The 26,766-nt window shown below is 40.6% G+C and overlaps 1 protein-coding gene and 1 non-coding gene across 3 annotated transcripts; both read left to right on the plus strand.

Moving 5' to 3' along the window:
• The first annotated feature begins 698 nt into the window (after nt 1-698).
• Nucleotides 699-25,265, plus strand: ankrd16 (ankyrin repeat domain 16). 2 transcript variants are annotated; one of them, XM_060903320.1, is made up of 7 exons: nt 699-1,128; nt 16,075-16,295; nt 20,105-20,147; nt 20,865-20,973; nt 21,062-21,223; nt 24,322-24,400; nt 25,008-25,265. In XM_060903320.1, exons 1-7 carry the CDS (start codon nt 794-796, stop codon nt 25,169-25,171), a joined length of 1,113 nt encoding a protein of 370 aa, XP_060759303.1. In that variant the 5' UTR covers nt 699-793; the 3' UTR covers nt 25,172-25,265. The 2 variants fall into 2 exon arrangements, with proteins under 2 accessions (XP_060759303.1, XP_060759304.1); XM_060903321.1 differs by lacking the exon at nt 21,062-21,223.
• Nucleotides 1,511-1,597, plus strand: trnay-gua (transfer RNA tyrosine (anticodon GUA)). The gene is given in 2 exon segments: nt 1,511-1,547; nt 1,562-1,597. It is a non-coding gene; the product is annotated as a tRNA-Tyr (tRNA).
• Nucleotides 25,266-26,766: the final 1,501 nt, after the last annotated feature.

Genomic DNA, 26,766 nt, shown 5'->3' on the forward strand with positions numbered 1-26,766 from the left:
AGGTTACTTCCATAAACACTGGCCATGCTCACTGCGTGTGACGTCGTCGTATCCTGCAATGCACATGCGGAACACTTTTAGGTCGCTTTTCGTTCATACTGAGGATCACATACAAGTCGCATATATTTGTTAATGTGAACGACCTCACAAAAAAATCGGATTTCACAAAAAAATCGGAATTGAGCATTAAGCCTTGCAGTGTGAACGTGATCGCTGTAACCGGGACAGTGTTTGGTGTAAACCGGGGCATTTCAGCGTCCCGACGGACCTTTGTCGGGACTGGGGACACGCAACTCAAAATCGGGACTGTCCCGGTCAAACCGGGACGTCTGGTCACGTTAGTCTGGACACCCCTGCTCTACATCGTTTATTTGCATGTACCTGAGATCTTTGCTCACTATTGTATAAATATATCTCAAAAATTCTGATTATTTCTTTAATTCTGTGCTTGTATGAAGGATTGTAAACACATAGCCTGCTGTTCTTGTTAAAAAAATACAATAAAAATGAACAGAAAGTCATGGAAAGTGTCACCACAGGCTTCTTCTAGGTTAGTTAGCTAATTTCCATGTTAGCATCGAGGACACTTCAGTCCTCTCATTCAGCCATGTTGGTTTACTTTGAAAAAGAAATTGGCGGCCATTTTGAATCGATGGTGTGCAGGTTGCTGCTTGCTTCACATATCACAACAACAAACATTAAAATCCAAGAAGGAAATTCGTGTGTCGTGTTTATATATGAATTATAGTTATAATTATCGGCTACATGATTGTTATTATAGTTAAGTTTTAAAATGGCTGATGAAAGCATATTTAAACTCTTAATCAAGTTGACTCAGGATGGACATCTGTGTAAGATTAAACAGAAAATACAGGAAATTAGTGAAATTAAACAGTCTATAAATGCCCATTTGGGGAAATCTGGAGACACTCTGTTGCATTATGCTGCCAGGCATGGACATTTAGATATTGTGAAGTATTTTATTGAGGACATGGAAATGGACGTTGAACTGTATAATAATGATTATAAACGAGCTTTACATGAAGCTTCTTCCATGAGTCACGAGCAATGTGTTCGGTATCTGATCGATAAAGGAGCAAAAATTGACTGTCTGAAGAAGGCAGACTGGTAAGTTAAACGTTATAATAATTTTTGAAGTTGATTAAAGCTGCTTTTTCCATTGCTTTTCGTGTACTAGTGACTGGATCCTTTCAATGAGTCGAATCATTTGTTCAGCTCACCGACTGAATCAACTCCCAAACGTCCATTTTCAAACCGAATATTATATGACCAGCATTGTCCGTATTACATTAACTGTGGCAAATATTTTTGAAAAGACGTTTCTAGGGAAACATAAAATTACGCTGCAAGAGTAATAGTACAGTAATATCTACCAAAAATTGCTGGTGTTTCCGAGTCGACTCTGGACAGTGAGTTGAAGGGAATTGGTTCAAAAGATTCGGATCCGTTTATGCTGTGATATAGGGTAATGCAGAACTACCCGTCATGCCCTTCGATAGCTCAGTTGGTAGAGCGGAGGACTGTAGAGGTGCAAGCTGACATCCTTAGGTCGCTGGTTCGAATCCGGCTCGAAGGAGGCAATGTTTTTTGTTTGTTTTTTTTATTTTAATCAGCTTCATAGTTTGTTTTCTTACATCACAATAAACAACATCCACATAAACACTAGTCACAGGTATTAGTTAGGCAGTATTTGTTTTTATTTTTTTCTCGGTGCATCAAATCCTGCGCTCTGATTGGCTGGCGAGCGGGTCCGTATCCTACGGTACGGACCCCGGTTACGGACCTCTGGCGACTCGCTTGTTCGCAACAACAACAAACATAGTAGAATTTTTTGTCAACATTTATCTTTTTTTTAATAAGATTTATTTCTAAGATTATCAAAAATTTTATAAATTTTTGCCAGCATTTCTCAGGAGAATAGCATTAATTTTACAGCATGGATAGCGATAACGACAGTGTTCACAGCGAAAGCGAGTTTTACTACCCTGAGGAAGAAGAAATAAAAGAAAACATTCCAGAAGAAAGCTAAAAACCTGTAACTTGCTAACGCCGAGCAAAAACATGGCTGAATCCTGAATGATTCCTATTGCCTCGGTCACAACCAGCTGTACATGCTCCTACAGCCGGTCTACATGCAAAAAACGCAAGAAACGCACGGAGGGCGCGCGTGTGACGTGCTGATTTTCGAGCCGTAAACTGGCCGCAGACCGGCCGCAGAGGTTCTTTGTCATGTCAAACAAACTCTACGGGCGCTTACGTTTTTTTCAGGTTGCAAGACAAACTTACGGCCAACGTGCGTCTTTCTCCACGAACAAAAAAAAAACGCAGCGATTTGGGAAACGCCAAAAATCGCACGGCCAAAAAATCGTATGTCCAGTTGTGACCTAGGCTTATTTGTATAAATAGGGGACTACATAGGTGGCAAAATGTAGGGTTTTTTTCCTGCCATGGAAGTGCACTTGTATGCTGAGGAGGAAGCCATTTGCATTACAGCCGTGAACGAGGATTCAAAATGGTGGCTCGGCCCGGTTTTCCCTTTCGGGCGCTCTCGTTTTCTGTTAGAATTTGGTAAAGAAAAATATAAATATATTATTTACCAGCTTAAGGTCGGTCCGTATGGTGAAATACCGTGACCTCGGCCTTGAATACTGACCTCGGCCCTGAGGCCTTGCTCAGTACTTTCAAGACCTCGTCCACAGTATTTCATGATACGGACCTCCCAGCTGGTAAATAACATTTATATATTTGGAGGCTACTTTGCAAAATTTGCCAAGTCTTGTTTTTGGTAATAATTTACAAGTTCAAATATAAATTCATAAATCTGGCAAAGGTGGACAGTAACAAAGTATGTTCACTTGAGTACTGTACTTAACTACACTTCTTGAGTATCTGTACTTTACTTGATTATTATTTTTTTGGAAACTTATGACTTTAACTTCACTAGATTTGAAAGACAAATATTGTACTTTTCATTCCACTACATTTCTAGCAAGTTCCTCGTTACTTGTTACTATGAAGTGACTGTTTTGACCTCTGCCAAGGAGGTCGGTAGCGTTGGTTTGTTTGTTTGTTTGTTTTTGTTTGTTGGTTTGTCTGTTAGCAACATTACGGAAAAAGTAATGAACGTATTGCTCTGAAATTTTTTCCAGAGGTGTGACTGGGCACAAGTAACAATCCATTCAATTTTGGCGGTGATCCGGATCACCTTCTGGATCCCAGATTTTTTTAAAGGATTAATTTTTCCCCATTTAAATTAATTTTGCGTCGCGCGCCCAAACAGATTTTTCCTTCTGTAGGCCAAACCGTAAGGTGTAAAGTCATAAAACTTGGTACACTGATAGAGGAGTGGACCCTGTTTGATTTCGTCAAGTTTCATGTTGGTACGTCTCACGCTCTAGCGCCACCAACTGATCACAGTCGTACATGTGTTCATGCATGTAACTTTTGATCCATATGTCCGATTTTTATAACTCTGGTGCCGTTGGAATCCTTGGAGGTGGACGATTCCAACGCACCCTATGAGGTCATTCTCCGCCAATTAGATTTTCCTCCATTTTGAATTTTGTCCAAAGTGAAGGTAGAGTGACCCTGGCCGCATGTTTTGTCCGATCATCACGAAACTTGGTACACATGATCTCCAGTCCATGCCTAATGAATGATATTCCTTTCGCTGTCATACGTCGAAGCATTCGCCCATGGCAGCCAATCAAAATCGATGGCGACACCACCAAACAGGAAGTGAGCTCATATCACGGAAACGCTTTGACGTATCAAGACCATATTTAGTGGCATGACTTTGGATACCATCCAAACTACCCTCATCAAATATGGTGTCATTTGGCCACTAGGGGGCGTCACAATTAGCAAAAACGTATTTTGGCTCATATCTCAGAAACGCTTTGACGTATCAAGACCATATTTGTTGAGATGACTTTGGGCACCAGTTCACGTACCCTCATCAAATTTGGTGTCATTTGGCCACTAGGGGGCGCCACAATGAGCAAAAACATGTTTTGGGTCATATCTCTTTACGGATTTAGAATTACATCTAAATTTTCATGTTAGTGATGCTCTGGGATGTCCCTGTAAAGAGCCTTGCCAGCCTGTCATCTCCGTATGAGAATCCGCCTTGTGTCTTGGCCAAACTTTCGCGTGTTGACACAAAACTTGTCGTGTGGGCGTGCGGTCGCCTCTCTTGCCGGGTCGCCATGGCGGCGTGCCTGAGCAAGCACACTTTCGCATTTTCTCCGGAAGTGCATTCTAGTTATTATTATTACCTCCGCCAAGGAGGTTATGTTTTCGGTAGCGTTGGTTTGTTTGTTTGTTGGTTTGTCCGTTAGCAACATTACGGAAAAAGTAATGAACGGACTGCTCTGAATTTTTTTTCCAGAGGTGTGACTGGGCACAAGTAACAATCCATTAAATTTTGGCGGTGATCCGGATCACCTTCTGGAACCCGGATTTTTTTAAAGGATTCTTGGCGGAGGTCTGCGCTCTCCGAGTGCTTTTCTAGTTTTCTTTTCTAAAATGTGAATGTTTTTTTCGCAGGTGACACTGAGACAGCCTATCAATAATCACTAGGGTCACGTCACATCCATAGACTGTATCAAATCAAGTTCACTTATTTCTCAGCAGCATTATTTAACATGATCGGTTGATGGCAGAATGGAAGGAGGCGGTTCTTCTGGAGAACGCACACACCCATGGCTTTAAATAGAACCCATGTTTCAGTTTTCTGAAAGGATTAAAGATACATTTCGTTTTAAAAGTTTGCTTTGTTTGCTGAAAACGAACCACATCGCAGCCTACAAAAACTCGCCGTCTGACCTGTGTTGAGGGATATAAACATTTTATTCCAAGAGAAAGCTTGCAACGAAGTCATCTGAGCTTTTAGAGCTAGCGATAATGTTGCAATAGCTATGCAGTCTGGTTAGTCAAATGACTTTCTATGGATTTTCCTGCCAAGTTGCCATCGCCTTGTCCACGGCTAATGTTAACACACAGCTAGTTAACTTGGACACTGTTAGTTAGCATGTAAAAACAGAGTTACGCTAAGATGAATAACGTTAACTTATCTGAAGTCCTTTCAGAAATGTTTTAGCATAATCTTGCCAAATAAACAAAATGTAGAAATGTTTCTTTTCTAGTAGCGTTAGCTACCCAGTATGATTTCAAGATTGAAAAGAGTTTGCTAGCATCAGATGGAGTTTCACTGACTAGCTACGTAGCTTAACATTAAACCACCATGATGGCACAGCATGCGTTCATTTTGTGAATCCACATTTCTGTCCTTGGTAGCGGCATTCTGTATTGTAAGCGTTGTGGCAATAATACAACAATGCATTGACGGAAAATGTACTTTTAATACTTAAGTATTTTTAAAAGCAAGTACTTTAACTTGAGTAAAAATTCGACTGTACAACTTTTCACTTGTATCGGAGTAACATTTGACTGGTGGGATCTGTACTTTGACTTAAGTAATGAAGTTGGGTACTGTGTCCACCTCTGAAAGCTGGACTTGTTGTTATGTTTGTAGGCTGCTGTTTCATAGTTAATTATGCAGGGGAACTTTGCGCATAAAAAGAGCCCTGAAACCACATCGGAAATTGGTATAAAAGTATTACATCATTAATATGCAATTATTATATCTATAATCAGTGTTATTTGTGGCACACAACCTTTTCACTCAGGTCAAAAGCATGGTTCGTACATTAGATACCCATTTAACCCTAAAAGGACCTAAACTACTGAGTGGGATCAGTTCGAACCTCAGAGGTGGTGTGGTGTGCTGCTCAGTCTATTCAACCGACATAACTTTTTACTTTTAGGAGTTTGTTACTCTATAGATTCTTTATCTAAAAGTATGTTTGTTTCAATGGGCGGCACGGTGGTGTAGTGGTTAGCACTGTCGCCTCACAGCAAGAAGGTCCGGGTTTGAGCCCTGTGGCCGGTGAGGGCCTTTCTGTGCGGAGTTTGCATGTTCTCCCTGTGTCCGCGTGGGTTTCCTCCGGGTGCTCCGGTTTCCCCCACAGTCCAAAGACATGCAGGTTAGGTTAACTGGTGACTCTAAATTGACCGTAGGTGTGAATGTGAGTGTGAATGGTTGTCTGTGTCTATGTGTCAGCCCTGTGATGACCTGGCGACTTGTCCAGGGTGTACCCCGCCTTTCGCCCGTAGTCAGCTGGGATAGGCTCCAGCTTGCCCACGACCCTGTAGAACAGGATAAAGCGGCTAGAGATGATGAGATGAGATGAGATGAGATGTTTGTTTCAAGATTGATGAAAAAAAGTGTTTAACAAGGTGACATGTCTGTGAAGATTCTCAGTCATCCAGGTCATAGTAAACTGTGAGTGGTAAAAGAGAGCAACTGGATTTGCTTGAATTCCCAACAAGAGGAGCCAGGATGGTGGCTAGGTGTTTGGCAATGTTATAGGTGACAGAGTTTATCCTGCTGATGATAGGTCTGAGTGGAGCTCCTTCCTTGTGAATCTTGGGGAGTCCGTATATGAGAGGAACGGCTTCCCCAGGGTACAATCTGTACTACAGAGATCGGTTGATGGCTTGGTCCTTTTCTAGTTGTTGCAGGCAGCTAACAACTTTCTTTTTGTAACAACTGGTGGGGTCTCGCCTCAAGGTTTCATAGGTGGTTGTGTCGCTGAAGAGACTGGTCATCCTGGAGTGGTAGTCCGCTGTGTTTAGCACCACTGTGCATCTCCCTTTGTCAGCAGGAAGGATGGTGATGTTCCGGTCTCTTTGAAGCAATGTAAGAGCCCTCCTTTCTTGGCTGGTGAGGTTGGAGGGGGGTGCTTTTGCACTGGGCAGAGCAGCTGATATCTTCAGTCTAAGGTGTTCTGCCTCTGTATTGGTCAGATTGTTGTTTCTGATGGCTGACTCTGTGGCTGTGATGAGGTCTACCACTGGTATCCGCTCTGGTGAAACTGCAAAGTTAAGTCCCTTGGATAAAACATCTTTCTCTGGTTGGGTGAGTACCCTGTCGGATAAGTTCTTCACCCATTTCTCTTCTATGTCCGGTTGTGTAGCCTGGTCAGATTTCTTCCTCCAAGTCAGCACTTCTGTCCTGCTGGAGGAGGTGGTTTTAGACAGCAATGTTTGAAATTTGCACATCTGTCGTTCCTTGCCTTGCCTTCTCAGCGAACTCAGAGACTCGTTCCAAAACTTCACTGGGAAGAAGTACTGTCAACTCTTCAAACATCAGTTCAGTCCTGTTCTGGAGAGCATCGATGGTGAAATGTACTTGTCTCACTCTCTCGTTGAGAAGCTGAGCAATTCCAGCGTTATGGACGTGACACTTGAACTCAAAATGGCAACAAATGACCCAGTGCATGTTTTATCGTCTCCCAGTATTTAAACAGGTGTTGCATATTTTAAGGCTGTACCATACTGGAGAAGTGATAGAACAAGAACAATTCCCATAGTACATCTCGGGCATGCCAGAAAATGCCAATAAAAGATGCGTTATGGATGTGACAGAAAAAGTATCACTTTTCTTGGATGACTGTACATTTTTATCAAACTCTGTGAAATTGTAAACCTAATGTCGAAATGGAGAGATCCATTTGATAGAGGGGTCCAAGGTGAATATTAAAAAATCTTTGTTTAAAATATTTTGTATTTCATGCAGAGTTTCGGAAGGAAAAGTCAGCGTTATGGATGTGACGAAATTCCGTTATGGATGTGACGCGTCTGAAATAGACATGGCATATGTTTAGAAAATCAGCAATTTAACCACCATAACCCTTTGAAAAACTCTCTAAATATCAGCTAAAACTACCAAAGTTCTTAAATAATATTTAGGATGGCTATTGTTTTGCTGTTTTGTGGATTTTAGCATACATTTCTGTGGCTTGTGGCAATAATACAGAATTGTACATGATCAAAGTTGATTTTAGCTTGGGTTTTACATTATAAGAAAGAAAGACTGACAGTGACATATTAGGTTGGTTACAAATTGGTTCAACTTATTCACATCTGTAAAATACAGGCCTAGGTGAGATCTCTGGGAGTGGTTTTGATGTATTACATGCTGCTTTATTTTTGCATGGTGAGGTTGACATTTACATGGAATTGCCCAGCTGCTTCTGGGCTTTCTGGAGGATTATTTCAGCTCTGTGTCCTTTGACGGTTGAATACAGGCGTAGGCTAGTGGGGATAATGTTGGATTGTCGGCATCTCAAGCAAGTCCAGTTGCTCTCTTTTACCACCCACAGTTTCACAAGGTGACTGATTTTCTGTTGGGGTCCCATAACTCTGAGATTTGTTGCGAAAATATTTCAGCAAGTTAGTCGCTTTTTTGTGTATCTATCTTTGCCTATGTGTACGTTTGCATGCTTGTCTCAGACGTCTGCCATAATTAAGAATATAACTCTTTCTTACAAACTGTAGATAACTAGTGAACCTGTTAGTTATAGAGTTACTGAAATGTCTGATGCTTGCACTCTCCATACACAACCACGTACCACAACGGATTCCTCATCCTTGCACAGATCCTGTAAATATGCTTTGTGCTAATATGCTAATTCTTAATAATGCTTATATTTTTTTATAAGACAAAATTTGAAACCGGCACGGTGGTGTAGTGGTTAGCGCTGTCGCCTCACAGCAAGAAGGTCCGGGTTCGAGCCCCGTGGCCGGTGAGGGCCTTTCTGTGCGGAGTTTGCATGTTCTCCCCGTGTCCGCGTGGGTTTCCTCCGGGTGCTCCGGTTTCCCCCACAGTCCAAAGACATGCAGCTTAGGTTAACTGGTGACTCTAAATTGACAGTAGGTGTGAATGTGAGTGTGGATGGTTGTCTGTGTCTATGTGTCAGCCCTGTGATGACCTGGCGACTTGTCCAGGGTGTACCCCGCCTTTCGCCCGTAGTCAGCTGGGATAGGCTCCAGCTTGCCTGCGACCCTGTAGAACAGGATAAAGCGGCTAGAGATAATGAGATGAGATGAAAATTTGAAACCTGTCAAATATAATATTTCGAATTCGTTTTTTACTTATTCATTAATACGGAATATCAAATGATAGAGTTCATTGCGTCATAAACATGTGGACACATTTGAAGGTAGCTTAATATGCATGCTCTTAGAAAACGCTCATTCTGCTTTATTTCTGGTCATAATACGTGTTACCAATAACTGCTTTTATCTTCGTGTTTTGTGTTTGAATCCTTAGGCAAAGTGTGACTTCTTGATGTAGTTTGGATATAAAAAAAAACTGCTAGCAGCTTAGTAATAAATGGATCACAGAAATTTCTGAAATGAGAGATTGTGAGCTGAGTTCTGGAATGTAGACAAGCTATAAATATTCTCAAGTTCTGTAGCAATAGTGTCAAATATTTCCGGCTTTTTTATTTTCTGTATTTACTTAAATGTTAAACTTAAGTTGATAATCTCATCTCATTATCTCTAGCCGCTTTATCCTTCTACAGGGTCGCAGGCAAGCTGGAGCCTATCCCAGCTGACTACGGGCGAAAGGCGGGGTACACCCTGGACAAGTCGCCAGGTCATCACAGGGCTGACACATAGACACAGACAACCATTCACACTCACATTCACACCTACGGTCAATTTAGAGCCACCAGTTAACCTAACCTGCATGTCTTTGGACTGTGGGGGAAACCGGAGCACCCGGAGGAAACCCACGCGGACACGGGGAGAACATGCAAACTCCGCACAGAAAGGCCCTCGCCGGCCCTGGGGCTCGAACCCAGGACCTTCTTGCTGTGAGGCGACAGCGCTAACCACTGCACCACCGTGCCGCCCCGTTAGTAAACTGGTAATTAAAAAAAAAAATACAGATGTTATAATGGACTTAAGTGATACGGATATATGATTTTATTTTTTCATGTTTTTACATGCGATATTTAGCATTTCCTTTTTTTGGTGAAAATGGTGATTGCGGACATTACAACAAGTAAAAATAATTTGTTTGGGATGTAAATAAAGGGTTAATACTGAGAAACAAGACTTGGCAAATTTTGCAAAGTAGGTTACATATGGGCGGCATGGTGGTGTAGTGGTTAGCGCTGTCGCCTCACAGCAAGAAGGTCTGGGTTCGAGCCCCGTGGCCGGCGAGGTCCTTTCTGTGTGGAGTTTGCATGTTCTCCCCGTGTCCGCGTGGGTTTCCTCCGGGTGCTCCGGTTTCCCCCACAGTCCAAAGACATGCAGGTTAGGTTAACTGGTGACTCTAAATTGACCGTAGGTGTGAATGTGAGTATGAATGGTTGTCTGTGTCTATGTGTCAGCCCTGTGATGACCTGGCGACTTGTCCAGGGTGTACCCCGCCTTTCGCCCGTAGTCAGCTGGGATAGGCTCCGGCTTGCCTGCGACCCTGTAGAACAGGATAAAGCGGCGAGAGATGATGAGATGAGATGAGATGAGGTTACATATGCTCCCTGATTCATCTCATCTCATTATCTCTAGCCGCTTTATCCTTCTACAGGGTCGCAGGCAAGCTGGAGCCTATCCCAGCTGACTACGGGCGAAAGGCAGGGTACACCCTGGACAAGTCGCCAGGTCATCACAGGGCTGACACATAGACACAGACAACCATTCACACTCACATTCACACCTACGGTCAATTTAGAGCCACCAGTTAACCTAACCTGCATGTCTTTGGACTGTGGGGGAAACCGGAGCACCCGGAGGAAACCCACGCGGACACGGGGAGAACATGCAAACTCCGCACAGAAAGGCCCTCGCCGGCCCTGGGGCTCGAACCCAGGACCTTCTTGCTGTGAGGCGACAGCGCTAACCACTGCACCACCGTGCCGCCCCGTTAGTAAACTGGTAATTAAAAAAAAAAATACAGATGTTATAATGGACTTAAGTGATACGGATATATGATTTTATTTTTTCATGTTTTTACATGCGATATTTAGCATTTCCTTTTTTTGGTGAAAATGGTGATTGCGGACATTACAACAAGTAAAAATAATTTGTTTGGGATGTAAATAAAGGGTTAATACTGAGAAACAAGACTTGGCAAATTTTGCAAAGTAGGTTACATATGGGCGGCACGGTGGTGTAGTGGTTAGCGCTGTCGCCTCACAGCAAGAAGGTCTGGGTTCGAGCCCCGTGGCCGGCGAGGTCCTTTCTGTGTGGAGTTTGCATGTTCTCCCCGTGTCCGCGTGGGTTTCCTCCGGGTGCTCCGGTTTCCCCCACAGTCCAAAGACATGCAGGTTAGGTTAACTGGTGACTCTAAATTGACCGTAGGTGTGAATGTGAGTATGAATGGTTGTCTGTGTCTATGTGTCAGCCCTGTGATGACCTGGCGACTTGTCCAGGGTGTACCCCGCCTTTCGCCCGTAGTCAGCTGGGATAGGCTCCGGCTTGCCTGCGACCCTGTAGAACAGGATAAAGCGGCGAGAGATGATGAGATGAGATGAGGTTACATATGCTCCCTGATTATATATACTAATTAAACCACAGTGCTGTTGAATTGTCTAATCTGATTTGGGAAGGGGTTGATTAATTTTCTCTAACAGCAGCTCTGATTGTCGACATTTTAATTTTTAAATTTTTTAAATTTAATGTCTTATATAAGACCTCCTTGATAGCTTGACGGACAAAGTGAGGCAAGAGTCACCATGGAACATGATGTTTATAGATGATATTGTGATATGTGGTGAAAGTAGAAAGGAGGTTTGGAGAGATGGAGGTATGCATTGGAATGAAGAGGAATGAAGGTGAGCAGTAGCAAAACAGAATACATGTGCATCAACGAGAATGGGGATGAGAGTGTAGTGAAGATGCAAGGAGTAGACGTAAAGAAAGTTGGTGAATTCAAGTACCTGGGGTCAACTGTGCAGGAAAATGGGAGCTACGATAGTGAGGTGAGAAAGAGAGTGCAGGCAGGGTGGAGCAGTTGGAGAAGGATTTCAGGAGTCATTTGTGATAGGAAAGTCCCAGCGAAAGTGAAAGGTAAGATGTATAAGACAGTAGTGAGACCAGCTGTGATGTACGGATTGGAGACCGTACCCTTAACGAAGAGACAGGAGGCAAAGCATGTTGGAAGGAGAATGTTGAGGATGGAGCTCCCAGGCACACGAAAACGAGGAAGGCCAAAGAGGAGATACATGGATGTGGTGAGAGAGGACATGAAAGTGGCAGGTGTAGCAGAGAAGGATGCGGAAGACAGGGAGCAATGGAGACGAAAGATCCGCTGTGGTGACCCCTAATCGGGAGCAGCCAGAAGAAGAAGATATAGTAAGACCTCCTTGATATAATGATATATTTGATATTTATCTATTATAGAGCGGCGGCTACAATTATCGACACCTTAACAATCTTTCGGCTGTTGCAAAAGTAGAAAAGATTTTCAATATGTAAATTGTTCATGAATAATTACTCAAACTTCCACTGGAAAAAAAAAAAAAAGAGTTGATTCCTGATTACTTAGCGTATCAGATTACGTGACACTGTTCCACAATTATTGACATCCAGATGACTATTTATATTAAAAAAAAACAGTATGTGGTATTAAATTAATAAAACAGTTTTTATTTAAAATTTGTTTTACATAGACTTGTATTTAGTACAAAATATCTTTTATATAAATATATCGATGTCGGTGCGTACGTAAATGAGGAAGTAATTCTAATGTTTGTAAACAAATTAACTGATAATGTTTAACCTGCGTCAGAAAATCTTTTATTCCACTTTCTACCCACTTTCTCAGTATTTTCGTAGATCACATTTTGTTAATCAGTCGTTGTTGTTTGTATTAATTTCTAGTTTTGTAGTTTACCAATAAATATCAATAGGGAATTGACATTATAACCACGTGAAAATCCAGGTCAAAGGTCACATGTCATTCCTCGAACCAAAATATAAAATGTCTACTGATATTGTAATACAGTTTGGTCCATAAATATTTGGACAGAAACAACATTTTTCTAATTTTGGTTCTGTACATTACCACAATGAATTTTGAACAAAACAATTCAGATGCAGTTGAAGTTCAGACTTTCAGCTTTAATTCAGTGGGTTGAACAAAATGATTGCATAAAAATGTGAGGAACTAAAGCATTTTTTAAACACAATCCCTTCATTTTAGGGGCTCAAAAGTAATTGGACAAATTAAATAATTGTAAATAAAATGTTCATTTCTAATACTTGGTTGAAAACCCTTTGTTGGCAATGACTGCCTGAAGTCTTGAACTCATGGACATCACCAGACGCTGTGTTTCCTCCTTTTTAATGCTCTGCCAGGCCTTTACTGCAGCGGTTTTCAGTTGCTGTTTGTTTGTGGGCCTTTCTGTCTGAAGTTTAGTCTTTAACAAGTGAAATGCATGCTCAATTGGGTTGAGATCAGGTGACTGACTTGGCCATTCAAGAATATTCCACTTCTTTGCTTTAATAAACTCCTGGGTTGCTTTGGCTTTATGTTTTGGGTCATTGTCCATCTGTATTATGAAACGCCGACCAATCAGTTTGGCTGCATTTGGCTGGATTTGAGCACACAGTATGTCTCTGAATACCTCAGAATTCATCCGGCTGCTTCTGTCCTGTGTCACATCATCAATAAACACTAGTGACCCAGTGCCACTGGCAGCCATGCATGCCCAAGCCATCACACTGCCTCCGCCGTGTTTTACAGATGATGTGGTATGCTTTGGATCATGAGCTGTACCACGCCTTCGCCATACTTTTTTCTTTCCATCATTCTGGTAGAGGTTGATCTTGGTTTCATCTGTCCAAAGAATGTTCTTCCAGAACTGTGCTGGCTTTTTTAGATGTTTTTTAGCAAAGTCCAATCTAGCCTTTTTATTCTTGAGGCTTATGAGTGGCTTGCACCGTGCAGTGAACCCTCTGTGTTTACTTTCATGCAGTCTTCTCTTTATGGTAGATTTGGATATTGATACGCCTACCTCCTGGAGAGTGTTGTTCACTTGGTTGGCTGTTGTGAAGGGGTTTCTCTTCACCATGGAAATTATTCAGCGATCATCCACCACTGTTGTCTTCTGTGGGCGTCCAGGTCTTTTTGCATTGATGAGTTCACCAGTGCTTTCTTTCCTTCTTTCTTTCTTTCTTTCTTTCTTTCTCAGGATGTACCAAACTGTAGATTTTGCCACTCCTAATATTGTAGCAATTTCTCAGATGGGTTTTTTCTGTTTTCGCAGCTTAAGGATGGCTTGTTTCACCTGCATGGAGAGCTCCTTTGACCGCATGTTTTCTTCACAGCAAAATCTTCCAAATGCAAGCACCACACCTCAAATCAACTCCAGGCCTTTTATCTGCTTAATTGAGAATGACATAATGAAGGAATTTCCCACACCTGCCCATGAAATAGCCTTTGAGTCAATTGTCCAATTACTTTTGGTCCCTTTAAAAACAGGGTGGCACATGTTAAGGAGCTGAAACTCCTAAACCCTTCATCCAATTTTAATGTAGATACCCTCAAATGAAAGCTGAAAGTCTAGACTTTATGTCCATGTCCATTATATAACTATAACTTGAATATGTTTCAGTAAACAGGTAAAAAAAAAACAATTTGTGTCAGTGTCCAAATATATATGGACCTAACTGTATGTGGTAGATATTTACAACAAACTGCAAAAAATATATATTTGTTGTTTTTTTTCTGAATGGAATAGAAAAATCTGAATATTTCAAGCATGTACTTTTTTATATGATAGGAATTTAATTCTGGTCCAATTCTATTTATTGCAATCAGATTCCAAATACTCTATAAACATTCCATTCTGTTATGAATCAGAAAAAAAAAAAATTTTAACTCACAGCACTTTTATTTTTTTTTAAAGTACTTCATCTACTTCAACAATGTTCCACAAAGATCGATCCATAACAGTTGTAAATGTCCCTTAATTCCACAGCGTGTTGATAATGGTGGACACCGGTGAAAGTGATCGCCATTATCGACACCTCACGCGCGTGACTTCTCAAACGCGCGTTTAGATACAAAACAGCGACTGTCAAATAAAAGAGTAAGAAACAAAGTAGGTTTCGACAAGGAGATCATGAAATATCAGTGAATTTGAGGAGTAAAAACATGTCCATGACCTTTCCACCATGCTTATCTGCGATGATAACGTCCGGGTTTTCCTCAAATTACTGATCGTGCTGAAAAAAATTCCATCTCAGGTAACGAGCTGCGTCATCAGATGACAAGATCAAAGGGCGAGGCGGGTCTTACAGTTGATTTAATTAACCAATAATAACTGTTGTAACTGAAACTCACCTTTGTAAAATTGTTTTTTATTGGTAAATCTGAAAAGGTGTTGATAATTATGGACTGTCGATAATTGTAGACGCCTCTCTGGTAACTTAATCCTTTTTTTTAAAATATTTTTAATTTGGCTCCTTTATTAGTTTGAATGTATTTGTTACAAGTCTTTGACTTATTGTACATATCGATGGTAAATGAAGCCTTGATTGATTGATTGATTGATTGATTGATTGATTGATTGATTGATTGATTGATTGATTGATTGTAGTGCTGCTGTAAATCAGAGGTTTATATCAACGCATTCCTTTGAATAAATTATAGTTTCTGTCACTCACGGCTGGAACACTGGAACTTACATGCCAGACGCTACACATAATCTTGCCTAATAATAAACTGGTTAAAAACGTGCAAAGAAAAATAATTGCTGGTGTGGTTAAGTTTTCTGTAAAGAGACATTTATTCACATTTCTGGAAGGAGTCGCCTATGTCGGTGCTTTGTAACAGTCAGTAAGTTGTCCTTCACGGGAAAATCTTCAGGACAGAGAACTGTGTGCTTTTGCGTCTTCTTAGTATTGTGATAAACTGTTTTGTTTTTTTGTATAATTAATAAGAGAACAAAAGAGGCTGGTGAGGGAAGGACTATTGCTATTGCTATAGACTATTGCTGCTGTAGCATAAGAGATAACAGGAATGTGTTTTGTAACTTTTCCATAACATTAGCGGTAACTATAAACTGATAAATATCGTGTCATTCTTTAATAAATATAAATTATAAGCGCTGGCAAATTGTTCTGGTATAACAGGAATAAAGCACATGGATTTACTGGAAATGAATCAATTTACACAAATCCTTTCAGGACTCCTCTGATGATGGCCTGCACACGCCACAACCTCGAGGTTATCAGAGTACTTCTGGACCACGGTGCTGACCCGACACTGCAGAATAAAGACGGCTGGAACGCGTTCCATATTGCATGTCGAGAGGGTGATCCAGCCGTGATAAAGCACCTTCTGTACGTCCGGCCGGAAGTGTGGAGGACCGAGAGCAAGACACGCCGGACTCCTCTACATACCGCTGGTAGGACAGCAGGAGAACCGAAAATAATCCACTCTAACTGAGAAATATAGCATAGATTTGTACATCACAATGCCAAAAATACAATGCCATTGTATTTCGTACTATAAACAGCCATGTGCTTATTATGATTTACAATATAATTCATTAAATAAGTAGCTCCGAGATACTATTCTAACAAACATTAGCTGTAATAAAGATTGCTTTCATTTCCTTTGATCATAAGTTGGCGAAATACCGGAGTCAAGTTTTATAGGGTCAGAGATGTTATTCATCACTCATGGGGTTATGGCAATGATGTAAGTCTTACAACCCCGATTCCAAAAAAGTTGGGACAAAGTACAAATTGTAAATAAAAACGGAATGCAATGATGTGGAAGTTTCAAAATTCCATATTTTATTCAGAATAGAACATAGATGACATATCAAATGTTTAAACTGAGAAAATGTATCATTTAAAGAGAAAAATTAGGTGATTTTAAATTTCATGACAACAACACATCTCAAAAAAGTTGGGACAAGGCCATGTTTACCACTGTGAGACATCCCCTTTTCTCTTTACAACAGTCTGTAAACGTCTGGGGACTGAGGAGACAAGCTGCTCAAGTTTAGGGATAGGAATGTTAACCCATTCTTGTCTAATGTAGGATTCTAGTTGCTCAACTGTCTTTGGTCTTTTTTGTCGTATCTTCCGTTTTATGATGCGCCAAATGTTTTCTATGGGTGAAAGATCTGGACTGCAGGCTGGCCAGTTCAGTACCCGGACCCTTCTTCTACGCAGCCATGATGCTGTAATTGATGCAGTATGTGGTTTGGCATTGTCATGTTGGAAAATGCAAGGTCTTCCCTGAAAGAGACGTCGTCTGGATGGGAGCATATGTTGCTCTAGAACCTGGATATACCTTTCAGCATTGATGGTGTCTTTCCAGATGTGTAAGCTGCCCATGCCACACGCACTAATGCAACCCCATACCATCAGAGATGCAGGCTTCTGAACTGAGCGCTGATAACAACTCGGGTCGTCCTTCTCCTCTTTAGTCCGAATGACACGGCGTCCCTGATTTCCATAAAGAACTTCAAATTTTGATTCGTCTGACCACAGAACAGTTTTCCACTTTGCCACAGTCCATTTTAAATGAGCCTTGGCCCAGAGAAGACGTCTGCGCTTCTGGATCATGTTTAGATACGGCTTCTTCTTTGAACTATAGAGTTTTAGCTGGCAACGGCGGATGGCACGGTGAATTGTGTTCACAAATAATGTTCTCTGGAAATATTCCTGAGCCCATTTTGTGATTTCCAATACAGAAGCATGCCTGTATGTGATGCAGTGCCGTCTAAGGGCCCGAAGATCACGGGCACCCAGTATGGTTTTCCGGCCTTGACCCTTACGCACAGAGATTCTTCCAGATTCTCTGAATCTTTTGATGATATTATGCACTGTAGATGATGATATGTTCAAACTCTTTGCAATTTACACTGTCGAACTCCTTTCCGATATTGCTCCACTATTTGTCGGCGCAGAATTAGGGGGATTGGTGATCCTCTTCCCATCTTTACTTCTGAGAGCCGCTGCCACTCCAAGATGCTCTTTTTATACCTAGTCATGTTAATGACCTATTGCCAATTGACCTAATGAGTTGCAGTTTGGTCCCCCAGCTGTTCCTTTTTTGTACCTTTAACTTTTCCAGCCTCTTATTGCCCCTGTCCCAACTTTTTTGAGATGTGTTGCTGTCATGAAATTTCAAATGAGCCAATATTTGGCATGAAATTTCAAAATGTCTCACTTTCGACATTTGATATGTTGTCTATGTTCTATTGTGAATACAATATCAGCTTTTGAGATTTGTAAATTATTGCATTCCGTTTTTATTTACAATTTGTACTTTGTCCCAACTTTTTTGGAATCGGGGTTGTAATAAACATCATAAAAGTGAAATAAGAAGCTCGTTTTACTCAGCAGGCAGAGAAAATGATTGTCATTGCGAAAACCATCACCATGCAACAAATCCTTACATGTCGCTGTTCTGGCCCGAGTTTCCCAAAAGCATCACAGCAAGAAGTGCCATGTAACCCGAAGAGCTATTATGATGATAATGATTGCTATTAAGTAAAGTGTTATCATTACCAGCTCTGTCGGCTCTTTAGGCTTTTATATAATCTCATCTCATCTCATTATCTCTAGCCGCTTTATCCTGTTCTACAGGGTCGCAGGCAAGCTGGAGCCTATCCCAGCTGACTACGGGCGAGAGGCGGGGTACACCCTGGACAAGTCGCCAGGTCATCACAGGGCTGACACATAGACACAGACAACCATTCACACTCACATTCACACCTACGGTCAATTTAGAGTCACCAGTTAACCTAACCTGCATGTCTTTGGACTGTGGGGGAAACCGGAGCACCCGGAGGAAACCCACGCGGACACGGGGAGAACATGCAAACTCCGCACAGAAAGGCCCTCGCCGGCCACGGGGCTCGAACCCGGACCTTCTTGCTGTGAGGCGACAGCGCTAACCACTACACCACCGTGCCGCCCGCTTTTATATAATAAGCTGGAAATTATTTTTTTCTTTGGATTGCTCTTTATTTTTCAGATATTTAACAGTTATTCCACGAAATCGAGTCGTACATAAGCTGATAGCCGAGAAGGCGCATAGCACCGAGTCCGCTATAAGCCACGTACGACGAGATTGAGTGGAATAACTGTTTTATTCAATCCAACATTGACTGGATTTTGAGAAACAGACCATTTTTATTCTTATCTTTTTCAAATTTGATAAATTTAAAACTTTATACAAAACGATATAATTTGATAAATTAAAACTTTATACAAAACGTCCAAACGTTCTGCTTGGAACATAAACAAACTGGTGAAATGACAGGAACAGTTTGTGAAAAATGCTATAATAATAATAATTCTTGAAATGTTTTTTTAAAAGATACGTTCTTACCATGCAATACATTTGTTCCATATGGTGTTTCTTTTTTTTTTTGTATTTTTGGGGGTTTTGTTTTCGAGTAGAGTTTTTATTTCGTCCTCGGTTGGTTCAGCAAAACGCTCCGCCATTTAACCCTGTCTGATTAGGTGGAGGAATAAGCTTAAGGTCCTTAGTAAGTTGTTAAAGCTGATTAATGATTTAAAAAAAAAAAAAGCCCTTAAATTGTTTTCATTACTTGATACCTTTAAGTTAATATGAGAGAGCCATTTATATTTTGTTTATTCTTTATTTTATTATATTATTATTTTTATTTTGCTCAACCAAAAGAAGGAGCTGTATGTGACTTTGAAGTGCCTTGTTTGTTTGTATCTATATGTTCTAAATAAAGTTTTTGGGAAGACGAAAACAAACAAACAAAAAAAATAAATAAAAATTAAAAAAAATACCACGCTCCCGCCATTTTCTTCTTCTTTAGGGTTTTTTTTGGCGGTTGGCAAACCAACTTAAAGGTGCATTACTGCCACCGACTGGGCTGGAGTGTAGAGCAGGAAATACTGGGGGGGAACTATATTCTTTTCACTATTTGTGTGTCTTTTTTTTTTAATACTTGATAACAAAGCGATATATCTGATTTGATGTACTCTGCCATTTTGTTTTTCTCTACTCATGGTATATGAGCTGATATCGTAGTTGTAGAGTAGCCAATCAGAGCGTGCGATTGCTCATATTCAATGAACGTTGATTGAATAAAATGTGATATTCGATCCAGCTAACTACTCTACCACTATTACTGTTTAATATTTAGATAATCAATCAATGTAACATGATAAACATTATTTTTTGCCTTATTTTAATTCCCAACTTGTCTTTTAGCAATGCATGGATGTCTGGAAGTTGTCAAGATTCTTCTGGAGAGGTCAGTGGCTGATATTGTATATTCTGTTTGAAATATTATAAGGCTGCACAATATGGACAAACGATGATATTGTGATCATACAGTGTTGAGAAGGCAACCTATAAAGAATAAAACAAGACAAGATGGCATAGTACCACTGACTGCTTCTTGCAAGCCGCATCACACCACCCAGTTGTGGATTATTTTCCGATAACTGCGCATATTCCTCTTATTCCACAGCGATTTTCCAATTATTGCAGTTTTTTAAATTGTAATTAAAGCACGACACGTTGTACTTTTTAGTTTATAGTAACATTTAAGGTAGTGGGATGTCCGCAAAGTTTAGTTCTTGTGATCATTTGCGTTATAATAGGTATAAATAGCCATTCCTTCACCGGCTTCTCTTTCTCGCTCTTGAAATTGTGAATAAAGCAAAATTGCAGCTTGTTATGTTACTGAGAAAACGCAGAGGGCAAAATCCTCTGTCCTGAAGACTTTCGCATTTCATAAACCTGAAAGTTACGAACGCCAGCACTAACCCTGGAGACTCGGAACAAAAAAACAAAATGTGTCTAATCTCAGAGCTGCTTTTATTTGTGTCGGATGTAAAATTCATGTGATTTATCCAAACGACTGAATGTAAGAGTTGAGATTTGTGTAGCCCGAGCAGGTTTGTATCTCTGTTAATTGTGTTAGAAAACGGTAGTGAAAAACCCAACTTTCTTTTGTCTTATTCAGATGTGATTATAAGCCTGATGAGAAAGACAGCTGTGGAGTTACACCATTCATGGACGCTGTGAGAAATGGACATCTGGATGTAGCCAAGCTGCTGCTGGAGAAGCACCAAGTAAAAGACAATATGACTGGCAAATTTATTTGAACCTCAATTACTAAATAAAAATATAGTTAATTTTGTGTGTGTGTGTCGTACATAGGCCTGTCCAACTGCTGTAGATATTCTAGGAGCGCAACCTTTACACCAAGCCTCTGTAACAGCCCAAGAGGAGTCGCTGCGTTTCCTCGTCCACGAGCTTAGCGTTGACGTGAATGTGAGAGCCACAGCGTTGGAGCTCACAGCTCTTCATTATGCTGCTAAGGTCAAGGCTTTTTTGAACAATTTCTCAAATTCAATCAATGAAAATATGTCTTCCACATAAATTTATGAAGTTTTATTCTGCGCTTTCGGACCTATGGGCCAGACAGAATGGAAAGTGTATTTACAAACGTCAACAAACCGGTTTAATCAAAAATAATAACAACGACAACTAAACGGTCACATGCGTTATGATGGGTCACGGGCTTGTAAAATAAAATAATTTACAAGAAACAGTGAATTGAGAGAGGGAAAAATAAATAAATAGATAGATAAATGCTACGAGATGATAAACTAACAAGAGTGCTCTGAGAGCACAAGATCCCCCACTGGCAACTATGCCATAACTCTGGTAAAATGCGACTGAATTTAACGAAATTGTAATACGCGTATTACCGACATATAACAAAGAATCCTGTCAAGTTTTGTGAAATTCCTCCAAAAATTGTAGGAGGAGTCGATTTCAGAAGGTGAACACCCTTCCTAGGACGGATGGACAGACGGACATCGCTACGACCTAATTCCCCTTCGGACCTTTCGGCCAGCGGGGGATAAAAACTTTTTGCCAAATTACATGAAATTCCTCCAAAAATTGTGAGGGAAGTTGATTTCAGAAAGCAAGCACACCTTGATGAAATTGCCAAAGTACAAGTTTGTTAATAATCAAGGACATAACTCTGGTAAAATTTGCCCAAATTTAACAAAATTTCAGTATGTGTATAGCTGTCATATAACAAAGCCTTTTGCCAAGTTTGGTGAAATTCCTCCACAAATTGTGAGAGGAGTTGATTGTAGTAGAACGTACAACTCATGAAATTGTCAAAGTACAAGTTATTTAATCAAGGGTCAAAACTCTGGTCAAATTTTCACAAACGAAATTAATCACAATGTGTATTACTGTCATATAACAAGGCCTTTTGCCAAGCTTTGAGAAATTCGTCCAAAAATTGTGAGAGGAGTTGATTTCAGAAGGTGAGCACCCTTCCCAGGATGGACAGGCGGACGGAAATCACCATTACATAATCCCCCTTCGGGCCTTTCAGCCAGCGAGGGATAAAAAAACTTACATAAAATTCTCATTTATATATATATTTCTATCCACATTCACTGAATCTAAGCAATCATACGCTCTGACTGGCGACTCTACGACTAGGATATCAGCTCATATACCGTGAGTAGAGAAAAACAAAATGGCGGCGCGCATCAAGTCAGATATAGCGCTTTATCAAGTATTTAAAAGAAACAGAAAGAGCTGCAAGAATATAGGGTATCTCTCCCCCCCAAATATCTCCTGTTCCACACTCCAGCCCAGTCGGTGGCTATAATGCACCTTTAAGTTGGTTTGCCAGCCACCAAAAAAAAATCCTAAAGAAGAAGAAAAACAAAATGGCGGCGCGTGTTACTGAACCAACCGAGGACGAAATAAAAACTCCACTCGAAAATAAAACCCCAAAAATAAAAAAAGCAACAGAATATGGAATAAAACTATTAGATGGTAAGAACGTATCTTTTTTTTTTCAAGAATTATTATTATAACATTTTTCACAAATCGCTCCTGTCATTTCGCCGGTTTGTTTACATTCTAAGCGGAAATTATTTTGTCTGACATTTTGTATAAAGTTTTTATTGATTGAATTTGCAAAAAATAAAAATGCTCTGTTTCTCAAAATCCAGTGAATGTGGATAGAATAAAACAATTATTCCACTCAATCTTGTCGAATGTGGCTTATAGTCAACTCGGTGCTATGTGCCTCATCGACTATCAGCTCATGTACGACTCAATTATATATATATATATATATATATATATATATATATATATATATATATATATAAAATGTATGTATGTGTGTGTGTGTGAGAACTTTCAGGTATTTTCCTGTCCCAGTCTCTGGTTGGTTAGTGCATTGCTATCACTAGCGATCATCCATGCTTCGGCTATTTTTCTCTTTAACCGATGGTCTTGAGAAATGAGTAAAGTGAGTACATTGCTGTTATCCCATGCTACATCATGGCTCAGGCTGTTAGCATGGTCTGCTAAAGCCGAGGTAGCACTTGCCTTACGTTCTTCTATTCTTGTATCAAGTGAATGTCTAGTCTCACCAATATACCGAGCATTACAGTCTTTACAAGGAATCTGGTACACGACGCCCATGGTTTTCTTTTTTGGAATGCGGGCTTGTGGTTGTGATAAGATCTGCTTCAGAGTTTGGACTGGCTTAATGTTGGGTCTGATGAAAGGCTGAATTAATATGCATTAGATTCTCTCAGTCACATCTTTAACGTCGGGTAAAGTGGTAAATCCTTTGGATATAATTTCTAAAAAGGGGACAAACCTCCATTACTATCTCTAATGGTAAGTGTTATGGTACAGTGCTTTTATGCCGCTTTTCCACTACAAACGCGGCTGAGTCAGGCTGAGCCGTGCCGTGCTGAGTCGGGCTGAGCGGGGCTGTTGGAGTTGCATTTCGACTACAACCGCGCTGAACCGTGCTGGCTGGAAGTGGGTGGACACATTGGGTGGAGTTAGCGAAAGTGGGTGGACGTCAGGTGATGTCGTTAAGCAGCGCAAACAGTGACATCAGTGAGCTTTTAAGCGGTAGTCTCACGACCCGGAGAGTAAACAATAAACATGGAGGACATGGAGTCGTTAGTGTTGCTGGTCTTGGTTCTGTGGCTTGTTGTCACCGACAACGCCAACAGATACTGGCAAGAGCATATAGATGAGGCGAGGCGCATAAGGCTTCAGAAATTCTCATAATTCGTAATTCTTCTTCTTCCGGGTTTACGGTGTTTACAGATCCCAGCGCGCTCGCGGGGCGTGTGTGGGCATGTGAGGACACTCCTCCTCACCAATCAGTGCACAGGGGAGTGTCTGCTCACGCCCCCAACCTCACTCGGCTCGCTTTGGCTCGCTTCAGCCCTACCCCAAAACGGTGCGAGTTTTAGGGGCTAAGCAGGGCTGAAGCGAGCTGAGTCGTGCTGGTTTTTGGTAGTCGAAACGCGAGCCGTGTCGGGCTGAAGCGAGCTGAAGTGAGCTGAAAAAGGGTAGTGGAAAAGGGCCATTAGAGAACTCACTCTCTGGTCTGGTGTGTTTTTCAGGAAGGACACACGAACACCATAAAAACCCTGCTGCACTTGGGTGCTGATCTTCATGCTCGGGATAAGAAAGGACGGTCAGGTAAGAAGTTTTCACACCCAGATTGTTTGCTGAAATCAGCACCAGAGTTCAGTCTTTTGTAATATTGAATCTTTTTCATTCTGTTTGGTTGATTTCACATTGAGTTGATTTTCAAGCACACCAAATTTTTTCGGAGCTTTGGTGTTATTTGACCGGTTAGAAATTTGACAGCTTTGTTTCTCTCCACATTGGACTGTTTTTCTCTCTTCCTCCTCCCCCCCTTCTGTTTAGTTATTTATTTTTCTCCTCTGTATTCATTCTTGTTTTGCTGCCAAATTGGGTTTCGGTTTGGATGTGTTAGTACATCATGCTTAATAATATGCTTAATTTTTTTTTTCTCTTTCCTTTCCTTTTGAAGTTTTATTTTAATTTTTTTTCTTCTGCTTTTGTTTTTCTCCTCGTCTCGTGAAAAAACAAAGGCAACTATAAGAAACTTAAAAATACAGTACGTTTAAGAACTTTGGTGGGATCTACTGGACACTTCTTGTTGGTTTTAGTGGAGTTGTATTACTGTTTTGTACACATATGAATATCTTAACTGTCACAAAAAAAAAAAAACACTGGTAAATAGTGAATTTTAAATGATCCACTGTTCTATAATCCCCAGCTTTACACATGGCGTGCATCGGCCAGCATGCGATCACAGCACGCACCCTGTTACAGCTCGGACTCACGGATACAGAGGATAACACGGGCAATACGGCTAGACAGCACGCCAAGAAACCAGACGTAACCAGAGTGTTTGAGGCACCTGAAGAACCAGAGCCTTAACAAACAGCTGTCCAGATAAATCATATTAAATTATAATACTAAAGCAGTTCTGTGCAAATGTATTTGAAATAAATCAAGCACTTCTGTGTAGAAATGTATACTTGTTTTTTTGTCTTTGGTTCGTTAGCTATTATCTGTTAAAACTACCCCCAAGTGAGGCTTTGGGGTGAAGTAAAAAGCACTGACACTTTTAAAACATTCTTATACCTCGTCCCAGAGTCTAAGCAACATGGCAATGATTTTTATTTTTTATTTTATTTTTTTAAAAGAAGTTCTTTCTATGGAAGCCTTATAAATGAGGCACAGAATACAGTATTTACAGGTTACTGTAAAGCAATACCTGTGCAAATTAAATCAGATTATAAACACTAAAGATCTGATGCATGAGATACGTTCTATAGGATCTAATTATCATAGTATGGCTGTAGGTGGCAAACTGTATGAAAGTGTACTTTGGCAATAATATAAATTTTTTTTTTTAGAAAACTCATACATGTCTCAGTACAATATTTATATTTTTGACCCTAAAAACGAAATCATTAAAGTGCATATCACGGGTAAATTCAGGAGCAAGATCAGTGTAATTCTCCTATTTTATATTAAACTTTGGTCAAATATCTGTCACGTTTTGCATTTTGTGCAATTTTTTTTACCTTGCGCAATACCAGAAAAATTCAGTTGAAATCAAGCCATTTGAGGCGAATTGGTCCGCCTCTGAAAAACCTTGGCATTTGGATTTCCTGGCAAACATTGATTTTCGTGACGTTGTGTGCGGGACGCCTCCTTCTGAATCCTACGTTGGCGCTGGTTTGTTTATGAGAAAACGACCTGGTGGTTTTCTGCAAATTTCTTCAACGTTATCGTGTAATTATTAAAATGGTTAACAGATGTATTGTAGGAGGGTGTAGCAACACCAATCTTGATGGGATTAGTACTCATCGTTTCCCAAAAGACCGGACAATGAGAGAGAAATGGGAGCGCTTGGTCTACACAGGCTGTGCACTGAAACCGTGCAAAGCTTGCGCAGCCTGCTGGCGCTTCTGCAGGTAACGTCACGAATCTGGCTCCAGACTCCCTTGGGATTTTTCCAGACGTGTTTTATTTTTTTTCTTTCTGCTGTAGACATATAGCCTTGTGCAAAATTACCCTTCTGGATGAGTGTGTAAAGGGACATTCTTTCATATAAAAAAAAAACAAAATTGGTCCAGAATATGCACTTTAAGGCTTCAACAATGCACCGAAAGAATGTTCATGAATAAACTGGAGTCTTCTAAAACCTCATTAAAAAATGTACTGGCAAATGTAAAGAAAGGAATAAAAAACAGCGAGGTCTTCAGTTATAGGAAAATAACCACCAACAGGGTGGTGTGATGTTGCCATACGTAACATGTCATGTAATGTTGTAGTCAAGACCATCTAAACCAATCATGACCAAGACCAGAGTGTATCAATGCAATATTAATGGTTGTATTTGAAGCAGGCAGTTTTATAGCCAGTCACAGTACTGATGTTAACAAATAAATTAGAAAAGGCAGAAGCACTTTATGGTTAGCACTGTCGCCTCACAGCAAGAAGGTCCGGGTTCGAGCCCCGGG

Source organism: Neoarius graeffei, chromosome 21, assembly GCF_027579695.1.
Source record: "Neoarius graeffei isolate fNeoGra1 chromosome 21, fNeoGra1.pri, whole genome shotgun sequence".
Lineage (NCBI taxonomy): Eukaryota > Metazoa > Chordata > Actinopteri > Siluriformes > Ariidae > Neoarius > Neoarius graeffei.